We start from the raw sequence: 18,031 nt of genomic DNA, 5'->3' as shown, positions 1-18,031 counted from the left end.
GACATAAATATAAATCGATGACAGGTATAAAAATGGTGCAAGAAAAATCGATGATCAATGATAGGTATAGAAATGAGGTTTGCATTGCTATGTGTATATAATGGGTGTGCATTACTAAGATAAATGTTACGTAGATTTTTTCTAATGATGTGGCATGTCACGTTGACATTTAACAAAAATCTAATGTTAAAAATTAACGATGTTACTTTTATTGCTTATAATTTAAAAATAGTTTCTTTATTAGTCAAAATATAAATGCATTCTACCTTTAAAGTTTTTTTATGAAAATAGGTTACAACATGTTATTCAAGGACCACTAACCCACGCTCAACGAAACCAATTAATTAATTGCCAGAAGCGAAAGTCAAGTCCAAAGATAGATATTTACCACCTCCCCCACTAGAAACTAGGAGAGCTAATTCACTCCACCATTAGAAACTAGAAGAGCTAGGTAATAAAATTGACCAATTTTCTTAAAAAACACGTTGAATTATTACAGGACCACAGGCTCACCCGATTATCGTTGAATCCGAAAACTACCCACAAGAGGAAACCAGTTATAGCTAAGAGAAAAACCTTCGGTTCAATTTTTCATCACAAGTAAATTATTAAAGTTACTGGATACCTCAGCTCGCAGTAACCATTTTGACTGCAAATCGGCACAATGACCGATTGTTAATCAAACGAAATAAAAGTCATTGAACCTTGAATTGCTTATATGGGCAGAAAAGGCAATTTACAACAATTATACCCACTATTGGCATTATGCATGCCAATATGCCATTTACTCGAGATGCTTCTTTAATATTCCACGCGTAACGACTTGCTATATATATGCCATTCACTTTCTATCACACCATTCAACACAAGACCAATAAATATTATGGCTGGTCGATACGAACTAGAAGTCACCATTTCCGCAGCCAAAAACCTCAAAAACATCAATTGGCGACATGGCCCTCTCAAACCTTATGTTGTCGTTTGGGTTGACCCGAAACACAAATACTCGACACACGTCGATGAAGAAGGCGACGAGTCGCCTACTTGGGATGAAAAACTTGTCATCCCACTTGTCGAGTCCATTGAAGACTCGACACTCTATATTGACGTAGTTCATGCTAATGCTGCTGAAGACGTAAAGCCCTTGATCGGATCAAGTAAGCTTAAAGTCAAGGACATTGTTGATAAAGCCGGGATTGGTGAGGTGTTTGCCGAGAGTTTAAAATTGAAGAGACCATCAGGACGTCCGCATGGCAAATTAGAAATGAAAGTTACTATAAAAGAGTCTCAATATCGAGCCCCTGATCCATATTATGCTCCCCCATATGGTGTCCCAACAGGACAACCAGGCTTTCGTGATGTCCCACCACCTTATGGTGGGACAGCAAATTACCCGTACGCTGCACCCCCTTCTGGATACCAGTATGCAGCTCCATACGGGGGTCCACCATATGGGGGTCCACCTCAATATGGTCAGGCATACGGGGGGCCATCTCAATATGGCCACGCATATGGCGGACCACCTCAATATGCACAGGCATACGGGGCTCCTGATTATGGGAGACAGTCGGGTAATTATGGAGAATATAAAGAAGAGAAAAAGAGCAAGTATGGGATTGGGACGGGGCTTGCGGTTGGTGCAGCTGCAGGGTTATTGGGAGGGTTAGCGATAGCGGAGGGAGTTGATTATGTGGAAGACAAGATTGCCGATGATGCGGCCGAGAAGGTTGAGGAAGATCTTGGTTATGACGATGATGACTACTAGGCCAATTCTTATTAGTTTTCCTGTGTCGTTTTCTTTATACTCTTTTTATTAATTTATTTCTATCAAAAAAGATATGTTATGTGGTGTGTTTAAATGATCACTTAAAAACTACTCTCTTCCAAATTTATTATCTTGTTTTGGTGTGCTTAAAATAATTATTTTAAACGATTCTAACAATTAGAAATCATTGTAATGATAACCATTAAATATTATTATTAACGATCATTGATTATTGTTCAACTGGATTAGCTGATTCTTAAGAGTGCTCTCAATAGAGCAAATCACTTGCTCGGTTTGTCATAAAGAGACACTGTTGGCAGCGGTATGTCAATTTACTGTCTCGGTTCTCAGCGTCCTTATACCGCTGAACGATCAACGAGTTTGGAATTCTTACGCACACCCTCAGTGTTGCTTTATTTTTGGGTTTATTTTTTAAAAATAAGTGTAAAAATACGAATACTGAATCCTGTGTACATAATTAAAAAGGATACTAACAAGAAAATTTAAGCACTAAGGTATTGTTGATAAGAATGATTCTGATCGTTTTTTAATTTAGTAGTGTTGACGTGGTGCTGGTATTGCAAAACCGACGAACAGTGTTGTATATCAGGAACCAAATTTACAAGTTTGGTGAAGACTTTAGATCCTTGGTTACAGACAATCCGAACTAGATTTAGCATGTTCAAAGCTAAATATATCCATCAGGATAGAAGTTGTCTAAACTTAAAGCCATTGCTCACAGGTTTCCTACAGCTCAACTTTGACAAAGTATTTCACCATTTACATACAACGAACATGTGTCACCTGTATGCTTAGTTTGTAACTTTAGACCTAAGATACTTAAATAAAACCAGCTACACTGCATCAGAAAATAAAAATGCTATTTTGTTGACAATAAATTGAAAATACTACCAGATAGATGTAATAAACAAATAAAGCTTCACTAGAACACTTTAACGGTAAAATAGGCCAGAATCAAACTACACGAAGGGACTCGGACAAACTTACAACATTTAAGGAGAGATAACATAGGAAGAACTCACCTCTCATCAATCCTATTGTAGGTCAATGGTGGCGGAAGGAGGCCGCCTAATCAAACAGAACCCGGCAATATAATTACAAAAAACAGAAATCAAGCGAAATCTTTCTGATAAATCTTACTCGGTACTCCCCAAGTTTAGAGAACCATCTTTCATTAATTTCACACTCAGGCTGTTGAACCTTCCTCTTGAATAATGTCGAGAAGCCTTTCTCCAATCGGTTCCTGTTTTCATCATGGCAGCAAATTCCTCATAGCTGATTTTGCCATCCTGCAGCATCAAATATTATTTAAATGTGAGGTTACAAGATGGCAAAAGAAAGGTGACAAGTGTGCAGAATACTATTACCAATCTATTCAATTTCAACAATAATGGAAAAAATACTGAATAACAAGATATAGGAAGTTTATGCATTATAATTACACTTTGAAATGACTTCTCATGTGTTCGGACCATTCGATTAGTTTACATTTTACATAAAACTTTTTCATATAACCAACTTGACATGTAACGAAAAAACCTAAATCGACCCATTCATAACTAAATGGGTCCAAGCTGCTACATCTATGTTTTTTTACGGCAGGGTTACCTTATCTATGTCAACTTCTTGGAAGATATCATTTGCAATATCTGCAGAAGTATCGTCTCCATCTTCCATTAAGGTATCCCGTAGCTCATTGGGTTCTATATAGCCATTACCATCTTTGTCAAAGTATGAGAAAGCCTTGTGTAGATGCTCATCATTCGCCATTTTCCTGACATGTAGCGAAACAGCAACAAATTCGCCATAGTCAAGTGTGCCTTTTCCATTCATATCTACCTGTAACCAACAAACAATATCTTCGTATTGAGTAATTAATCTACAGCATTGCCATAAACAGTCTGAGACCCACAGGTTTAAGATGAGATGCACTTTGATTTCTTTCATCAACCCAAAGGCTAGCAAAATAAAAATATGAAATTTCAGGGTTATGAAAATGCATGGAAGAAAACTTAATCCGCTATAAAAATGGAGATACACAGGTGACTAATACAAGGGGGGTCTAAAGGAATTGTACTGAGACTTGCTATTCAAAATACACCAAATTCATGAGTCACGCCCCTCCCTGAACTTCTGCTTCCTAGATGTCCAACCTCATAATTTTAAAAACTTTGCTTAAATTTTAGTTCTAAGGTAAAAGGTGGTAAAGTTGGGTGATTGGGTATTCGGTCAACATAGGTTCACGTTGAATTGGCTAAATTCTAAGTACGGAGTGGGTTGACACGCAAACAGTATCCCTGACAATTTTACTCGAATTCAAGCATTAAAAATGATCATGGAACTATATTCTACCACAAATATCTAAGTAACTAAATAAATCAGATCAGAAGGCTATGAGATAGATTATCAGCGTAAAATGCGATAATGACACAGTGCAACAATGCTTATTGTATTAACAAAGTTTGAGGGAAAGAACTAAGAAGTGTGTTATCTCTGTCTTGCATTTAGTGTGACATATGTTCCTGTCACTTCAACTTGTCCTTTCATTTAAAAAATGTAGTAACCTTAATGGTCTCCCCAACGCTCGCGGCTCGACCCTCCAATAATCATATTTGTTTGTTCCTTACTTGATAGAAGTGCAAAGATTTAATTTTGAAAGGGATAGTTTAGTTACTGCAGTTTTCCTGAACTATAAAAACACATCAAAAAATCTTAGAGATAACTACTATCCTTTATTTACGAGTCAAAAACAATTATATTGTCAAATTTTACATGGCAAAAGTTCCAGATTTATAGCATGAAATAGGGGCAGTGGGAAAAAGAACAAACATGTTGTAGGTCAGGTTCGACTGGGAATCCATGATGGCCCATTAATTCTCTTTTTCCACCAAAGTATAAATGTCGAAGAAAATGAAGGTACATATAGAAGTTCTTAGTTATTAAAACAACGGATATATCACTAGATGACCAACATATTTTAAACTGGAATATTGATGTGTATCACCAACAAACTTTACAAATTTGTACATGGTTGACCAAATGTTCGAGATGAGAGAGAAGCAGATTTGAATGTGGCTCGAACATTTGGTCAACCATGTACAAATTTGAAAAGTTTGTTGGTGATACACTTACACATCAATATTCCGGTTTAATGGTCAGCCATGTACAAGAGAGAAAGTACGTTGGTCATCCAGTGATTAATCCCTTAAAACAAACTAAATTATTGACATTTCTGTTATCAAGATTATTATTTGGCAACTTCGTGTATCAAGTATAAAAAGTAGAAAACCACTCTAAATGTTCATTTGATTACTTTACCCACCACGCATTTGTCTTTAACTTGTACCCAAATGGACCCATAAACTTCTTATAAGATACTGAGTTTCTGCACAGTTTAAACTCTAAGATAACTTTTTATGGCTGGTCTAGTTTAGTGTGATGTACGACCATAAGCAGCAACATATGTGCATACTTTCAGAAAATGGAGAACACAACATCTGCAATGATATACCAACTTTTAAACTAAAATTCTGTATAATGTGCATAATAAGGTACTAGGTTCTTTTTGGAATATTTTCCATTTGAGGTACAAAACTTGATTTTTTTAATAATTAAAAGGCTTCAACTTGGTTTTGGCATCAAAAAGGGGATATTTGACCTTTTGAGTAAGTTACCACCCAGAACCACCGCTTCATCGGTGGTGATGGGTAGTAGCCGACACAATCAAAAATTCATCTCTTGGGAGCCAAAAAAAACTGAATAACTTTATCTACGAAAAACAAAAGCTTTGTACCTCAAAAGGAAAATATCAAATAAAAATCATCTACCTTTTGGTGCAAACTGACTCAAAAATTAGAGAGGACAAGCCATACTTACAGCTTCAATAAAAGACTGTATTTCAGATTCCGCAAGGTGTGTGTTCAGCTTTTGCAATCCAATTTTTAATTCTTCAACTGTGACAGTGCCATCATCATCAATGTCGATCTTTTTGAACATTTCTTTGATGTCTTCAACTTCTTCATTGGACAAGAAATCAGCAATAACCTATACAAGTAAGAATGATTCCAAATATAAGTCAGTGAAGATCATTCACATGTACGCATTTGCAGAAGTGACATCATTTTACCACATCCAGCATTTTGTTAAGTAAAGAAGCAAAGGAAGAGAAACTGACGAACCCTTAGAGCTTTTCTCTTGAATCGATTCATTAATGAGAACTGTTTTAGCCTCGACTTGACAACATCACCAAGGGGAACATTTGGAGCCTTCTTAGCATTTTGGATCCAAGGATGTTCTGAAAGCATAGGGGGTCATACATTAGCCAACAACTAAAATAAAGATGCATGTCTAATACAGTATGTAAGGATCAAATTTCATATCTATTAGTTGTCACTTAACAAATATTACAACTGAATCTGTTCAACAGGAACATCATCCATGTCCTATGAACACTACTTCCTCCAGCAAATAAGTAATTGGAACATTTAGAAGTACATGAATATTCATGGTCTGCAAGAAGTTGTTGACCTTTACCCAATAAGCCCTAAATGGCCATGAACATTTACATCAACGCAAATCATGTGACTTAATTTGACTACTACATTTTCTATGGATGAGTATGCTACAAACAGGTGATTTACGAACTTTCAGAATAGGGATGATTGCAGTGTAACACACTCCAAACACCAAAAAAAATGAAAATCTCTTGTGAAACAAATAAATTATGTATTGCAATTGATGGGACGAAAAAGGATGTTGCATTTCACACCCTTTGGGATTTTTAATAATCCTGTACTATATGAAACTACCTTCTAGCGGACAGAAATGGCTTCAATTTTTGACAAAGTACCTACCTGTAAAACGCTGTGTCTTTGGTATTAAAATTTAAGGCAAAGTATAAGAGTTTCTAATGTCAAGCGAGTCATTGTATTTAACAAGAATGAACTTCTACCAGTCACACTTAAAATATTCACCGCTTTAACAAAAAGCCAAAAGTGTTTTACACACTAGTTGAAACAATCATAGCCATGATGAATGTGTCATACAGTCATGGAATAGAGTAAGATAATGTAAGGGCAAAAGCAGCTGAAAATGTAGTCTGCAAGGAGTAATGGTTCACAATAGGTGGCTTAATACATATCACCAGGTACAATCAATATTCATGTATCAACATCAGAAATAACTATGATCAAATTATGGAAGCAAGTTACTAGAAATTTGGTTTCTCAGTATTGAGCTTCTATAAGCACCATATATCTTCTACCACACTCTTCATCTCTTGTCCAAATATTTGTACCCAATGTAAACTATCTTTCAAAGCCAAATGAGAACATGATGTTACATGATAGTCTTAAATGCAAGATTTGACTAGCTAAGTAGGAAAATAAGCAGGAGAAAGTGGATCCACATGGACATGCAATACTCTTCTTCTAAACAGTTTATTTACTAAAAACTCTATCATGTAGCTTTAAGTTGTAAAAATAGAACGAACAATGTAAAATGCAGTTTCCACATAATCAAATTCGCCCAACAAGTTTTGACTATTCTTCATTATGAATTACACTATTAAAGCAAAAAATCATTCAAGCAGAGTCAATGTTAACTTTTAGAAACTTGTATAATGCAAAAACTAGGTTTTAGTTATGCTTCAACTATAAACATACCAAGCACTTGTTTAGCTGTGAGCCGAATCTTCGGATCAGGCTCCAACATTTGACGTACAAGACTCTTGGCACCTTCAGAAACACTAGGCCATGGTTCACGTTTGAAATCTATTTGCCCGCGAAGAATGGCTTGTGCAACCCCTTGTTCTGACTCTGCATCATAAACTAGCTTTAAGCATATTGAATTTCAACTTCTACACTATGAATGAATTTTAAGGACACAATCGAATAGCCCAACAATAGAAAAATATACAAAAAGTGAAGTGTGAGGGTAACCCTGATTTCAAACACCCCCTCCCCAGAACAAGATAACACTAACACAGTAACACTTCAACGAGTGTGCATAGTCTAATACTATAGGTATTATCTACAAAAAAAGATTTACCAGCCCAAAATGGTGGTACACCACATAATAAGATGTAAAGAATTACTCCCGCACTCCATATATCGATCTCTGGTCCGTAATTACGCTTAAGCACCTCAGGAGCCATGTAATATGGGCTTCCAACAATTTCAGAGAATGTCTCACCTGCATATTAAATAAGTTGGTTACCAGAATATTCTTTCATAGATATAAGAACTAAATTGTACATTATTTTGGTAAATAAAATGAAAATTTTACTACATATTTAGTATCATATGATTTTTAGAAGAAAAAATATATTTGAACATGCCAGCAAGAAGTAACTATAGATTACGATATATCTGAGACCTTGGACACATCCTGGTCATTGTAAGTGAGCAAAGAACAAATAGTTTAATGTGTCATTCTAAATGCAATCATTCAGGTTTGTGTCATACTGTCATGTTGTTTTGGGGATTCACAGTCCTTTAACTTACTTAAAGCTGAATATAGCTCAATCTGAAACATAACATATATACAACAAAAATGCTGACAGCAAAACAGGAAAGGCCTAACACACAAACAACAAGAATTCGAGAAAACCTTCTAACAAGATTACAGCATCCAGCGGAACTGATTCACAAAAGGCATGTACAACGGAAAGAGGTAATGGCTTCAAACCCAACATTCGGTCATTATAAAGAGTGTATTAGTTGAAAATGAGCATGCATGTCAGAGCGGCCCATTCGAAGAAAAAAATAGGAAAAGGGAGGGGATTCCCTAAAGTTATCCCAACTTGACTAGTCAAGTTGGGAAGATCTTGACCCTTGGATGAAAATCAAGGGTCAAGATTTAAAACTTATATTTAAATCTGGACCCCTGGTTTTATTCCAAGGGTCAAGATCTTCCCAACTTAACTAGTCAAGCTGGGATAACTTTAGGGGATCCTTTCCCGAAAAAATATGTGCCAGTAGAGTAAAACTTTATGTCTCTGTAGAGTAGCGTTTAACCTTTGGAAGAAAGCGTGGGAATTAAACTACACAGCGTAGTTTCCAGGTCTTTATATAGGCAACTTACTTAAATCGTTAGAACTTACTTTAAACTTTATAGTAAACAATGATAAGTGAGAAACAGATATACAGCACACAAGGCTTTGCTATGCCTAGTAACCAGTGGTGATTCAGAACACATCTACACGTGGTGGAATTTGATGGTGTTTAGTTATCAAAAATTGGTTTCAAAGGCAGGACGACTAAGAGTATGTAATCTCTCAAGATACTATTTTCAACAAATCATTTATATAGAAATCATCAGACCAAGAAACACATAATAAGTTCCAAAGTCAGGTCTTGACAGATATATCGATAAATCTTAATTATTAAATTTAATGTGCCAATCTATATACAAATGCAGTCCCAACTAAAACCCGTAATCGATATATATACATAAATATAAAAAAAAAGAGAGAGAAACAGAATGACACACCTGGCTTGAAGAAAATAGACAAGCCAAAATCAATAGCTTTAAGCGGCGAATTCTCCTTCTTATTCGCAAACAAAAAATTCTCGGGTTTCAAATCCCTATGAATAACACCATGTCTATGACACAACATAACAACCTCAACAATAGTCCTAGTAACCGCGGCGGCAGCCCGTTCCGTATAATGTCCCCTGGCGACAATCCGATCAAACAGTTCCCCACCCTCACACAACTCCATAACCAAATGGACCGCATTCTCGTCCTCACACGCTTCCCTCAACGTAACAATACTCGAATTATCGGGCAAATGTTTCATGATCTCAACTTCTCTCCTAACATCATCTACATCTACCGCTGTTCTTAACTTTCGTTTCGATATCGATTTACAAGCTAAAAGTTCTCGTGAATTTCGATCTATACATAAATAAGTTACACCGAATTCACCACGACCCAGTTCTCTATCTAAAGCATATTTCTCTTCAATATTGATTTTAGATAAATTAGGTAAAACAGTAACTGGGGTTTTCTTACCGTTTGTGGGTTTATCTTTCCGGTTATTTTGGTCATTTGATGGCTTTACATCTTCTCTTGCTACGGCTGCTGGAGATCTGCAACAATTTCCCATTTTTTTTTTTAAATTTTTTTTTGGTTATACCATTTGGAATGGAATTTGTATATTTGGATTTTGGATAGAGAGAGAGAGAGGGGGATGAAGGAAAGGAAGTAGTTGTGTGAAAAAGAAAAGAGTAAAGTGTTTTATGAGAAAGAGTTTTGTTTGTTTGTTGATGATTAGTTGTTTTGCTTTGTAGGTTTTTGTTTACTTTTTGTAAGGGTGGAGTCCCTAGATTTTTTTAAGTGGTCATGTTTAATCCTTTTTAATGGAGAATTTAAGATAGATCTTCTTTTATTAAACATCTAATTTTACTACTATATATATAAGTTCACTTAATGTACACTCCAAATTTTTTTAACAAAATTTGAACCTACATTTTTTAAGTTGATGGACCCTATTAATACTAAGTTACAACAAAATTGATAATATTGTGTTTATTTTTTAAGTAACAAATATGAAAGATAAAATGGTACAAGGTTGGTTTTACGAACTTGGTTTTTGATACTTGGGCTCGAATCAAATGTCAGTAGCTGATCTTGACCCGAATTAATCGAAAGCAAATTTTGACTTTTTTGTATTGCAACCTCAAGTTAAATAATATATGAGTGACGAGGTGTATCATTATCGTTTATTTCTTAGCAATAACAATTTTTTTAATTGATAGGTTATTGAACGACATCATGTCTATGATAACGTTTTATGTCTAAAAGTTGATTTTTTCCACATTGAGAGGAGTTGTTATGTAACTATATATATATATATCGAGATAGATACAAATAGATGTTAAATGTTGAATTTGGTTTTTCATGATGCAACAAATCTTAAGTCAAAAAATTGTGTCTAGAGACATACTGTATCGGTGGCTATGTGGTAAGTTACTATCGAGAAGAAAATGACAGCATACGCTTTATCAAGTTGTCACAATAACGAGATTTTACATGAATAGTGGAATTATTTTAATTCATATGTAATTAAAAATTCTAACACGTGTTTAAGATAACACAAAATATTGAACATAAAGAAAGTCTTTGTTAGGAAGGTTTTCATTTATACACTAAAGAAAAAAATAAAATAAATAAGTAACTGCTCAGTGCCGTCTTCCGTGAGTTTTGAGCCCAATACCTCGACGATGTATGGGGAAGGTTAAGATGTAGGCAGACCTTACCTCTACCTAATAAGATGTAGGCAGACCTTACCTATACCTAAGTAGAGAGGCTGCTTCCAGTTTTTACCTAAATGGTAAAAAAGGCCCTCCAACCTTTGCATGGGATGAGGATCGAACCCATAACCTCTGTCTTCAGAGACAAGGATGATTACCACTAATCCAACCATAGACTAAAGAAATGAATCCTTATCATTTAAGATGTTAAACTAAACCAAAAAAGATAGTTTAGTATTGTTTATGTTGAACGAAGTTTGTAGTAATGTTTAAAACTACAAATAAGAATACAAGATGATAGTATCATAGTATTTTTTTTTAATTTTTTAAAAACAGTATCTACCAACAGAACTTTGTTCATTTGAGTCTTCTTTTTTTTCTTGGAAATTAAATGACACATCCTGATCCTTCATTTTATGTAATCAACGGCTCAGATTAAATTCAATCACATAATGTAAAAAACACACGGAAGTGTAAATCCGTAAATTAACACGTGCCCCCCCCCCTCTCTCGTTCATTTCACCCAACCCGTTTTCGTTTCCCCCAAATCAACACACACACATACATCCTAGGGTTTCTCTCTCCACGATTATCACTTCACCGGCCGGCGATTTTCCTAACCCTCATTTTTTCCGGCGATTAAGTATGGCGTTTTCACCGGTAATAATGAAGAATCTGATTAGTTATCAAAAAAAACGTAAATCTGTCGTTCCAAGTGATAATCAAGTAGTTCCGAATATTTCTACATAGGCGTTGGCTGGTACGTGTATTATATTCTTCATTTTGTTCCTTTTTATCCTTAATTTATGTGTTTTATTTATTTTTAGTGTTTTATTAATTTCTAGGGTTTTTAGTTTATTCCATAAATTTAGTAAATGTTAATTGTAGATTAAAGAAATTTTTGTTGTAGATGTACTGTTTAATTTTTACATCTAAGCATGTATGATTGTTTGCTACAAGTATGTTTGTATGGTTGTTTATTCAATATGATATGAATGTGTGTTATTTTACAGTCAAATATCTAGTTGTTCATGTGTAGTTCTTGTTTCGGTTACGTCGTTGATATTGTTTTGTTTAGCGAAAAATCTGCAATTTTAGTGTTCTCTAATAATTTGCTTCTCGTAGTTTTAATCAGATTATGCTGGTTGTTCATGTGTAGTTGTTGTTTCGGTTACGTCATTGATATTGTCTTGTTTAGCGAAAAATCTGCTATTTTAGTGTTCTCTAATAAATTGCATTTGATAATATTTGGTACTAGTTTATGTATTAAGTTTTAGTTCTCTGTCTATTGCATTTGAAAATGTTGCAGAGTTGCAACCTGATAAAGAGAAGAAGAAGGCGAAGGTGTCTAAGCAACCCAACAATGCCATTTCTGCAGATGATTTAAATCAACCTCTTGCTGAATTGGGGCGTGTTAGAGAGAAGAAGAAGGCAAAGGTGTCTCAGGAACCTAGGAATGTCTCTACTGAGAAGGTTTCTCGGAAGTCTCCTTGTTTAGTTTCTAAAAAAGACTGTCCTGAGTCTTAGGAACCCAAGAAGGACCCTTCTAAGAAGGAGTCCCTGAATGGTGCTCGTTTAGCTTCTAATAAGAACTCCCCTAAGTGTCCTAGACAAGATCTCAAAAGAGCTCCCAAGAAAGTTGCCCAGAAATGTTCAGTTAATGCTTCAGATTTTACCTCTATCGTCTATAGGACCACACCTGGTGCATTTGCTAGTGTTATGACTCAACTTAGTCTTGCTCAGAAGAAGCTGCCCCGCGAGTTAGGTTTTGGTTCCCTTGTAGGTTTTAATATCAAGAGTTTACCTCCAAAACTTGTTTACTATGTCATGGATTCGTTTGATGGCAAAGATATGGTCATTAGGACCTCGAAGGGGGACATTAAGTGTGATGAGCAAGCTATTTTGGATGTGTTAGGGATTTGAAAAGGTGAATATTGATCTTCATTCTGGGAAGTTTCAGCCTGATGCTGAATTCCATAAGCAGTGGTTAAGTCAATTTAGTGGAACTAGAAGAAATTCGTCACTAGCAACTATTATCAGTAGATCCAATGGTGCTACTGATTTTCTTTTTACGATCAACTTTCTAATGTTGTTTTGGAATACGATGATATGTAGTGACAACAACGGTTTGTTGAAGTATGATGTGTTGGATTACGTATCTAGGAAAACAAAAGTTGCTGATATTGATTGGTGTGGTCACTTGTTGACAAAATTACAGTATAGTAAAAGTCAATGGAACCGACTTTATCCTGAAAAAATTCTTATGCCGGTCTAGCAATTTTCTTAACTGTAAGTGCATGCCTATGTATATTCTATATGTGTTTTTTTTATATTTTTCTTGGTTTTAAAATTTCTTTTTTTTCCCTTTTATTTTGTAGTTCCTTTATCTTGACTGTACGATATGTGAGAGTGTTCCCGTTTGCCGACAACGTCAAGTCTTTAGAAATTGGAGTGACTTTATCGAAGCTCGTGTTGATAAGGAAATTCTCAATGGAGGTTTTGGTTTGCTCGAACTTGCCCCTGATTTTGTTGAACACGAAGATTCGGGTGAAGGTTTTGTGCATGTTAGTGATTCTAACAAGGAAGGCATTTCTGATGAAAAGAAGGTACTATAATGACTAGTGATTATTTACATTATTTATTTACCGTTTGGTCTTTAGTGTCGGATAAATATACATTTACTTGTATTAAACTAAAATATGATCAGAATATGTTGCCAGGTCGAGTGGTATACAATCAGTTTTGATTGAATTATTTTAATCAAATATGATTGTGTATAGAATCAGTGTATACAATCAGTTTTGATTTGTATTAAACCAATATATGTTCAGACTTGATTGAATATGGTGTCAGGTCAAGTAGTCTGTACATAATCAGTTTCTATTGAATGTTTTTAATCATATGTGATTGTGTATAGAATCAGTGTATACAATCAGTTTTGATTGTGTAAAGAATTTGTGTTTTGATTAATTTGGTAGGTGTTTTTAGTGATCATTGACTGGATACGATGTGGTTATTTGTTTTTATATTATAATAGGAGTATCTGAAGTTTATTGAAGACAATTTAGATGTCGTTTCAAGTATGAAGAATGTACTAGTGGATGCTTTCAAAGATGTGGCTGCAAAGTTTGGTGATGATAAAGTTTTTAAAGTTTGTCATGCGAAGATGATTGATATATTTTCATTGAAGGATTGTGAGGGCAAATCAGATGATGATGATGAATTGGCGTCTTTATTAGTCAAAGAAGGTGTTGTAAGTGATGATGTAGTTGGTGATGTCATGCAGTCAGGAGATTTTGTGGATGATGGCATTCCGGTTCTTGTTAATCAAGGAGAAAATGAAGCATTAAATGGTGTGAATCTTGATTCCGATGAAGTACATGCTGATGTTCAAAATCCTGAAGCCGATGTTCATGATAATGTAGAGAAGATGAGTGAAGGCGATAAAGAAGTAGATGATCATCTTTCTGATGAAGAAGAAGTGTACGATATTGCTACTGACCAAGAAGAAGAGTTATTTTCAGAGTGGTTGTGCTTCGATCAGAATGAGGTAATTCAAGATATGAAAGAATTTCTCAATCGAAGTGATATATATTCACTTAGCCTTCCCAAACGCTCAAAAAAGAAGGTAAGATATACACCAACATTTCATATTTTGTCTCAGGAGTCTGAAAAAGATATGAGTGTTCCTCCTAAAGTTGTAGATCCAGAGCCTCCGTCTAGCCTAAGTGGTTTGCAGCCAGCATTTGGTAAACGACGACGTAGACCAGCTCCTGTGTTGCAATCTCCATATGTCAACGCGAAAACCCCCGTTAATTCGCGTATTTGTCATTCAGAACTGCGTGTTGCGATGCAAATGTTTTCAGAATTAGATATTTCTCAAACGTAAGTTTCCCACTTCCTGTATAAGTATTAATTTGATCATTTTCATAAACTGAAAATGATCATAATTTAGCTGTTTTTTTCTTTTTGATTTATAGTCAAATGATTTTTGAGTCCCCTGGTGTATACGGATCAAGCTTTGGTATGCGTTTTATGTTCCAATCTTTAGCCCCCGGGTCATATATTGAATCTGGTGTCATAGATTGTTGGGCCGCAGTGTTGAATTTCCAAGAAAGAACTAGGAAACCAAATGCAGTATCTAGATTGTTTCTCAATACATCTATTCTTGTAAGTTTTTAATCTGTTACAAGTTTTGTAACTACTAACAAGCTCGATTTTTATTTACTTAGCCTTTTTTTTTATCAAACAGTCGGAAGAATTCTTTGAGTCCAAGAAGAAATCTTCCAAAGTGCTTACGACTTTATGTGAGGATAATTTGCGTTCCTTCTTTGGCAATCATTGTGATGGAATGTCATTCAGAGACTTTGATCTGGTATAGCCTTTAGTTTTCTGTTCTTATACTTAATCATTCTTGATTCTATAGTTGTAATGTGTTTATTTTGGAGACTTAAGACTTTACCTTTATCATACAAACAAGTGTTTTTCCCTCTCTGTCGTTCATCACATTTCTATTTGTTGGTTTATGATCTAAGGGAGAAACCGACATTGCACATAATCGACAATATGATTCCTGAAGATGTCGGAACCTTCAATGGAAAATACAAGAAGGTGACAAGTTTTGTGGTAAGTATAAATCAATTCTCATCTTTGTTATATATGATATCAACAGTAATATGTGGTTAGTGCAATTTTAGCTTTTGGGTCTGATTTAAGCATGTATTGGGTTCACTAATTGTCAAAACAGTTGATTGCATTTAATTTTTGGCTTGATGTTGATATAAGCATAAACTTCTTTTTGTAATATGCAATATAAGTTGTACATTCGTTTTGATGGTTTTCAAAAAACTGTTGTATACAGCATAAACTGTTCTCGGCTCACTTGATGCATGTGAAACATCCTTCTGCTCAACTTGTTAAAGGTCTTAAGGCTACACAATTTATCCTCACATGGAATACAAAAGATAACTTTGTGGATTGTGGCGTGTTTCTCATGCGCCACATGGAATCGTTTAAGGGACAGTATGAGGATACATGGAATTGTGGACTTCCAAATGAATCTAAAGACCAGAAGTATGTCTTGTTGAAGCTGAGGGTAAGGTACACTGCAAAGATACTGACGCATGAGATAAACAAACATGCTGCAATGATACTAAAGGATGCTAGAGCGTTTTCAGAAAAATATTCCCGGGCAGCAATAACAAAGCTTTTTTCTAGGAGGTAGGGATGAAAGGAAACATAGAAACTCTGCAGTGTCTCAGGAAATGGGTGATTAAACTCTTTTACTCAAACTCTTTTGCTTAACTGTTTGCTTTTGTAGTTGAATGGTGTTTAGTAGACTTGTGTATTTGAATCCGTTTAATAGACTTGTGTATTTTTGAATGTGTTCAAATGTAGTGGAATGTGATAAGACTTTATGCAGTAAAATGATTATTACAATTTAATGTTGTACAATGTTTATAGGGTGAATTTTTTGTGCAATCAAAGTTGATTGTCCAACACTATTCAATCAAACTTGATTGGACACAGTTTTGGACAATCAAATTTGGTAAATTTAGACCGATCAAGCAAATACAGATAGGCTGGCTTGATAATACCACAACCTGTCGAAGTTGGTCTTAGAAAACTTTTGGTCCAGACTAGGTGTGGAATATATATGTGCAAACCAGTAGCCCGGCAGTGATGGTCCTTCCATGTTCCATTCCATTTGCATTTAGCTGATGGTCTCTTTTTGCACTGTGACAAAATATGACAACATTGCAGAAATGTATCACATTATACACAGATTCAAGCAAGTTAGATTGTGAAATGTTGCAGAAATGTAACACATTATACACAGAAATGTAACACACTATACACATTCAAGCACATCACATTTTCAATCACTTTTGATTGGATATAGAAAATCATGTTTGATTGGTCACTACAAATATTCAACCAGGTATAAATTTGTAAGCTGTTAAAAATCTATCAACCCAAGAATAAAATCTGCAAAATAGGAAAAAAAAAATAGCAATAAAAAATAGTGTCTTGCTAGGTGATCTGAGACACATCAGAAGTCATACTCTAATTCGCTTTTTGTTTCTTTTTTCCACAAGTCCTCATGTTGTGATTTGTCCCTCCACACAGGCTGCAGTTACTCTTTCTTTTGTTGCTTTCTATAATCCCTTTTTCTTTTCCACCCATCAAACGTTTGTCTCTGAAGAACCCCTTGTATGAGCTAACTGGTGGGTTTTTTATTCTATTTGTATCCGACTTAGAAACACCCGTCATTTTTTCTATAACGTCATCTTTTTTCTTTGAGGTTGTTTTGGCATTTCATCCTCAACTTTTTTCTTCAAGTCTTTCATTTTTTCCAGAAATTCTGTGAGCTTTTTTTCATCATTAACAAGTAGATGCAAGCAATCTTCAACAATCGAGGTTACATCAGTAACCAGCTTTTGAGTACCCATATTTGCATTGTTGAATCTGTTTCTTCTCGATCTTAAATTTGGTGGTATGATGCCTTTCGTCCATCGCCTCATTATGTATTGTGCAGGTATTTCTTCCACATTATTGTTGTTGAGACCCACAAAACAATGTCGGCATAGGAGACCGTAACAAAGGTAGTGTCTACAAGTACACATAATCGATCCATCTTGCCGGTTATAAAGTACCTTCATGGATAGAGATTTTTTAAAAATTTTTTCATTGACTAATCATATTTGATTGACTAAATAAAATCACTCTAACTTCAAAATTGTGCATAGAACAGAAACATACCTTGTATTGTATCACATTTTTTCCAGTATCCAGTGTTTTCTTCTCTAATTTTTCGTTAATAAGATAACTTTACAATCACCCTTGATAGTCATCTGATCAACTGAACATGCATACAGCGAAGCATCTATCTCTTTCTGAACAATCTCGAAAACTGTTTTTGTGTATATTTTTGAAGCATGCTTTTCAATTTTCAGTTTGGTGCACAATGTTCGGCTTTTTTTGATGT

General features: G+C 35.1%; 2 protein-coding genes across 2 annotated transcripts; one reads left to right on the top strand and one right to left on the bottom strand.

Annotated features, from left to right (window-relative positions):
- Window positions 1-849: 849 nt before the first annotated feature.
- On the top strand, window positions 850-1,873 carry LOC122593516 (protein SRC2). The gene has a single exon (XM_043765935.1). It carries the CDS (start codon window positions 884-886, stop codon window positions 1,763-1,765), a length of 882 nt encoding a protein of 293 aa, XP_043621870.1. The 5' UTR covers window positions 850-883; the 3' UTR covers window positions 1,766-1,873.
- An 814-nt stretch (window positions 1,874-2,687) lies between these two features.
- Window positions 2,688-10,023, bottom strand: LOC122594497 (calcium-dependent protein kinase 13). The gene is made up of 7 exons (XM_043766945.1): window positions 9,278-10,023; window positions 7,835-7,978; window positions 7,450-7,602; window positions 5,965-6,080; window positions 5,663-5,830; window positions 3,395-3,625; window positions 2,688-3,075 (listed from the first exon to the last, which is right to left on the bottom strand). The coding sequence occupies exons 1-7, from the start codon at window positions 9,894-9,896 to the stop codon at window positions 2,923-2,925; spliced, it is 1,584 nt and encodes a 527-aa protein (XP_043622880.1). The 5' UTR covers window positions 9,897-10,023; the 3' UTR covers window positions 2,688-2,922.
- Between the last annotated feature and the right edge of the window lie 8,008 nt (window positions 10,024-18,031).

Source organism: Erigeron canadensis, chromosome 3 (genome assembly GCF_010389155.1).
Source record: "Erigeron canadensis isolate Cc75 chromosome 3, C_canadensis_v1, whole genome shotgun sequence".
In the NCBI taxonomy this organism is placed as follows: domain Eukaryota; kingdom Viridiplantae; phylum Streptophyta; class Magnoliopsida; order Asterales; family Asteraceae; genus Erigeron; species Erigeron canadensis.
The sequence above is the reverse complement of the archived record's forward strand: the minus strand, read 5'-3'. Positions and strand labels throughout refer to the sequence as shown.

Bases quoted from the DNA above. Each gene is read 5' to 3' on its own strand.
- LOC122593516 (XM_043765935.1), top strand. From the start codon at position 884: ATGGCTGGTCGATACGAACTAGAAGTCACCATTTCCGCAGCCAAAAAC.
- LOC122594497 (XM_043766945.1), bottom strand. From the start codon at position 9,896: ATGGGAAATTGTTGCAGATCTCCAGCAGCCGTAGCAAGAGAAGATGTA. The intron at 3,626-5,662 runs GTAAGTATGGCT...TGTTGGTTACAG, and splicing joins TACAGTCTTTTATTGAAGCT to GTAGATATGAATGGAAAAGG. The intron at 3,076-3,394 runs GTAACCCTGCCG...TTGATGCTGCAG, and splicing joins AAGAAGTTGACATAGATAAG to GATGGCAAAATCAGCTATGA.